This window comes from Glycine max, chromosome 13 (genome assembly GCF_000004515.6).
Source record: "Glycine max cultivar Williams 82 chromosome 13, Glycine_max_v4.0, whole genome shotgun sequence".
In the NCBI taxonomy this organism is placed as follows: Eukaryota; Viridiplantae; Streptophyta; class Magnoliopsida; order Fabales; family Fabaceae; genus Glycine; species Glycine max.
In genome coordinates, this window is record NC_038249.2 from 2612250 (window position 1) to 2617788 (window position 5539).

The window sequence follows — 5539 nt, forward strand, 5'->3', positions numbered from 1 at the left end:
TTCAATTATATTTTGGCTAAGATAACTAAAATAAATTATATTAATTATTTATGAAAAAATATTTATCACAAACCATATTTTATATATATATTATTGAGGGCTTGACCCTCGGTAGGTTATCGGAAAAAAAAATTAGTATCATTTTTCTTGACTTCACTAGTAGCTAATTAGTAATTATCCAGGCCTAAATCCCAACAAAAATTCGACTTTTGCATTTATATCACGGATAACTAACTAAAGGCTAAATTACTGAGAGTTAAATCTCAATAAATCACATTCAAACCCCAAATTTCTCACTTTATATATTATTTGCATATTATCAAAAGTTTTTTCAAGGTCTTCACCCATCAACAATATTTAATTACCAACAAGGAAATTAGCAATGGATTAAAGACAAGTTATATAATCTATAAAAGTCCAAAACAAATGTAGTTTACTTTAAGTAAGATTGAGCTATGTGACCACTTTCTCCTTTAGGATAGAAGCCACCACGAACATGTTCATCACCACTTCCATATATTATCCTCAATCTTTCTTCAGGAGTCCTTGAATATGCCAGTGAGTTTACGTCACCAGCAAGAATGTTACCTTTAACTCTGCCCTCGGCACCCAGCCCTGTAGGCACAATAATGCCTTCATCTTTCAAACCTCTGATTCCTAACTTGCTCCTAAGTATAGAAATGCGGTTTGTGAACTCTTCCACGGCCACTCCGTATGGTGGCACCAACTGTTCTTTACGTTCATACAACAATTATCTTAAAACTGCATCTTGTCCAGACTCTACTCCTAGAAGCCCCGTAACAAGCTGTTCATGTATATATACACACATTGTCATTATTCGATCACACTTTTTTCTGATATCGAAATAAGAACATTTCAGACAATTTATTTTTAGTTTTTTTATTTTTCATTCATTTAACAAATTACATTAATTAGTGAGTAATCAATTGAAATTATGCATTCATTAATTATATGATAGGAGTATAATTTTTTATTTCATGCATTCAGTTTGATTATTATGCATTCACTAATTATATGATAGGAGTATAATTTGTTTATATAATCAATTGAATTGATTTTGGACTAACATGTATAAGAGAAAAAAATTATTATTATTATTATTATTATATATATATATATATATATATTATAAAATCCATTCCATAAAGGAATTATATTTTTTAAACGATTAGAAATAAATATATATTTTACCTAATTAAAAATAGTCAATTTAAATAATTACGTATTTATAGGAAAATGAAATATTCAAAGTATTATTTTCTTAACTTTACTCAATGATATTTAATTACAAAGTTACTTTAAAAATGTCAGCAAGAAATATAAATTAATCCTATAGTTTAAATAAATAATTATTATAATATACTTTCAATATAAAGATTAAGTGTATCCCACATATACAAAGACTGGTTAGTAAAGAGAGTAAAGTTTAACGATGAATTAGGATATATGGAACCAATATATCAGGTGTGTATTAGCAAAATAATAAAATTTAGGGAACAAATACTATTATTCAAAAAAGATATCATAATTTTTTTAAATTGAAATATTTTGTCACAAAACTGGACATTTTAAAAATGATTAAAATATGTGGGTGACAAGAAAGTGATGTGTCTAGAATTTTATCCGAGCCAAGTTTATATACATGAATATATTAGATGAGTTGATTTTGGGGTTTTACCTCCCTAGAAGTAGCACTTAGCAGTCGATTGGCACCAACATAACCAGTGAGGCCAACATAGGGAATCACATAAGATGCAATTATAAAGTTGAGTGAATTAGCATAGGGATCAAAGGGAGGAACCAGAGGTTTCCCAAATGCATTGTCCATTAGTTTGGCAAAAGATTTTGAGCTTAGATCCAGCAATGGCCTAGGGAACCCTCTCACTTTGCTCTTTATGGCTCGGCAATTAGTTAGGACACAACCATTGAGATATTAATGTTCTCTATTTTTTTTTCCTCCTAAGAGTAATTGTAAATGCAAAGAGCAGAGACAAAACAAAACCTTAAGTGTCCAACTTCCTGAAAAGCAAACTGCAAGATGACATCATTGGTAAGACTATCAAGTTCAACCTTTTTGGCACCAATGGGAGGGGGTCCTCCCCCAGTTAGGTTTGGCGCAGCTACATCTAATCCATGCCCCAAAGCCCCAAACAAGAAAAACTCAGCCTCTAAGTATTCCAAATTGAGAGCAAATTCTAACAGATCAGCATCTTTTGATTTTGGGAATTTTGCACTTGCAAACAACGCAGAAGAAAAATAGTCTAGGAGAATCAAGGGAAGGACTAGTGAGGCAAGTAAAACAAAAATAGAGGCTCTATCTCTAGAAATGTAAGGTGCCATCTTTTACTTTTGCCTTTTTTCCCCCAAGTGATGATATGATGCATAATGTCACCTATGTATGCATTTATATATAGCGATCCTTTTGGTTCTTGCAGCAATACAAGGAAATGCACGTGGCAAGATAATGCCATTTAATTTTGGATTTGATATGTTGAGGAAATACTAGTTACTTACTTTGTTTGGTTAGTCGACATTCTAATAAAATATTATAATTAGTGTTTATAGCTAAAATTCATATGAGACATTTCTTAAATTTAATAAATACATTATATTTAAGAAATATTATAATTAATTCATTGTAAGTACAATTGAATTTCCAATAGCATTAAATATATTATCTAGTCAATTATTAAGGATATACATTTATATATTTATTATTTTATTAATATATATTTAAAATTTTATATTTTATCCCGCATTAAATATGTTTTATCACTAATTCTCTTAACCATAATAATAAAAATAAAATTTTCAATGTTTTTAAATATGTACTCCTTTCATTCCATTATAATTATTCTTCTATGAATACAACAAAATATTAATAAATGGATGAAAAAGAATAAATTTTTTAAAAAATTAATCTTATAATTTTTTTAAAAAAATTAATCTTATAATTTTTTTTAAAAGACCAAAGTAAATTTTATCAAGAATCAAGCTAAACATTAATCTTATATTATTAATTTATTTTTATTTTTTATTCATTTTTAATATTATAAGAGATATAAGTAAAAAAAAAATCACTAATTTTACGTTCAAAATATAAAATAGCATTTATTTTTATATTTTTTTTTCTTACTCAATGATTATTATGATTTGAAGGGACAATTAATTTATTAAATTTAATAATAGAATACATTTAATAATATAATATATTTATTTTGATACTTAGGAACCCAGACACTCGTTATTGGCACCAATGACCGATGCACTCTATGTCTTGTGGGGGCAACTCCCCCCATAAGATATTTTTTTTACTTGTTAATATATGGAAAAAGAATATTTTGTCCCTATTCAAAATTTGATGTCCCCCTTTCCCTGAAGCAACAACTACGGCCAATTGCCAAAACCCAAAAAACATGGCATTCAATAAAATAAAAATTGCATGCTCATTGTTTTGTGTAAAGCCAGATATTGACATTCCATATGGATGATGCATAAGAATAAGATGATCAAAGCCTAAAGTTCAAAAAGTTTCAAATGTCCATCATTTTCAACTTGAATTATTTTATCAAGTAATTAATAGACAACTTCAAGAGCTAAATAATAGATTTATGGAGGTGAACACTAAGTTGATATTTTGTATAAGAAGCTTAAATTTAAGAGATTCAATCTTTGCATTTGATAAGAAAAAATTGGTTTGTTTGACTAAGTTTTATCCATCCGAATCTATTTTTATGGAACTCATGGTGCTTGAAAGTCAAATTAAAACTTTTATTAGAATCAAAATCCTTTAGTATGTATTTGAGCATGCATGGGGAACGAAATAGTAGAATTTGTGAAGCTGAGGCAAAGGCTCTACAAGCTGGGTCATTTGTAATAAGATCATCTTCAGAGGATGAGTTCGCTTTGGCTTGAAAGTGTGAACGAGCATAAGGATATGTGATTTTAAGCTAAAATATGTCGGTGATTTCTAATAAATATTTGAGTTTTTTTAATATATTTTATTTTCATTTTTGCTATTGAATAAAATAACTATTTTATTTTTATCAGGGAATAAACATAAAATTTGTTAATTAATCAAAAACTAAAAAAAAAAGTGTAAAGGATCAAAAATAAAATTGATGTTTTATTAAGGACTCAATGCAAAGATATTTTTTTTAAAATAAAGGAACAATCACAAAATTCAGATATTTATTAGGATTAGTATTTTATCCTTGATTTTATAATGGCAAAGATCATATCTTAACGCTCACTGAAAAGTGAAGCACTTGACATTGAAGATCTTGCTGATCTGTTACAGATAGGGTCAAAATTTTATTTGATTGTTGTCTCAATGGGATCATATGCTACCTGGAGTTGTTTCAACTACATACCCAACAGGCAAATTACAAGCCTCAAAATATACATTTCTAAACATATGTTTGGTTTCAGAAAATGTCAATTTTCATTTTTTATTTTCACAAATAATTATGAAAACGACATTACATTTCTAAACAATGTTTGGTTTCAGAAAGAAAGTAAAAATAAAAGCACAAAGTCATTTTCTATAACTATTTGTGAAAATAACATTTTCAGTAACTATTTGTGAAAATAACATTTTCTCAAGCCAAACTGGTCAAAATTCTCCCTTTTTATGTTGAAAATGGATTGTTAATTTCACCACAAGGTCAACACTTGTGCAGGCTAGCAGGTGTGACTATGATAGCTCCAGTGATAAAGTATCAATGGCCTTCCTTCCCTGACCTTGTGTTTGGACGAAGGATTTAAAAATTTCTAGAAAGATGTGGTGGCTTATAAGCAGAGGTGTTGTGGTGAAGATGACACCTATGATAATGGATTATAAGCAAATTAATACCCTATAATTTTTGTAACTATTCTCTCATTTTTCTCTTCCTTTACCTAAACTCTGTAATTTCCACAATACTGTTATGCAATCAGTCATAAGAATCTATCTATCAATCTGGTATTGTTGCTGTCAAGTGTTGTACAAGTAGGAATACGTGCATTGTGTGCTGTGTTGAAGGTTACTTATTTATTTTCTATGACAAGTTGGAGAAAGAGTTTTTGGCTGAGGTTGAGATCCTGGGTAATATTCAGCACTCACATATAGTGAAGCTTTTGTGTTGTCATGCTAGTGAGGACTCCAAACTTCCTTCTTTATGAATACTTGGAAAATCAGAGCCTGGACAAATGGCTCCATGGAAAGAAGAAAACATCACCTTCCGGGTTAAGTTGGCCAACCAAAAAATATTTGTGTTATAATTTAAAATTTATAAATATATATATAAATATATATATATATATATATATATATATATATTAATTCTATTTTATAAAATAAAATATTTATTTTAGAATCTATTACATAAAATTAGATTTTCTAACTTTTTAAGATTTTGTTTTAATGAGTCAACAATTTGTTACGTTTGTTTTGACACCTGTAAGTTAGTTTCTAACGGTCATATTTGATTTCTTTCTCCCTAAAATTTTTTCTTCTTTCTACATTGTTGAGAGCAAG

At 28.5% G+C, this 5539-nt stretch overlaps 2 protein-coding genes across 2 annotated transcripts; both read right to left on the reverse strand.

The window, feature by feature from the left end:
• Window positions 1-433: 433 nt before the first annotated feature.
• LOC121173248 (desiccation-related protein PCC13-62-like) lies at window positions 434-1849 on the reverse strand. Its single transcript, XM_041007862.1, has 2 exons — window positions 1700-1849; window positions 434-727 (listed from the first exon to the last, which is right to left on the reverse strand). Exons 1-2 carry the CDS (start codon window positions 1847-1849, stop codon window positions 434-436), a joined length of 444 nt encoding a protein of 147 aa, XP_040863796.1.
• Window positions 1850-1980: 131 nt separating this feature from the next.
• LOC100791157 (desiccation-related protein PCC13-62) lies at window positions 1981-2361 on the reverse strand. The gene has a single exon (XM_014766320.3). The coding sequence runs from the start codon at window positions 2359-2361 to the stop codon at window positions 1981-1983; it is 381 nt and encodes a 126-aa protein (XP_014621806.2).
• Between the last annotated feature and the right edge of the window lie 3178 nt (window positions 2362-5539).

What these genes read in the sequence shown, in the direction of transcription:
- LOC100791157 (XM_014766320.3), bottom strand. Translation starts at nt 2,361, where the DNA reads ATGGCACCTTACATTTCTAGAGATAGAGCCTCTATTTTTGTTTTACTT.
- LOC121173248 (XM_041007862.1), bottom strand. Translation starts at nt 1,849, where the DNA reads ATGGACAATGCATTTGGGAAACCTCTGGTTCCTCCCTTTGATCCCTAT. An exon ending in TAAGTGCTACTTCTAGGGAG is followed by an intron (nt 728 to 1,699) that starts GTAAAACCCCAA and finishes CGTAAAGAACAG; the next exon opens with TTGGTGCCACCATACGGAGT.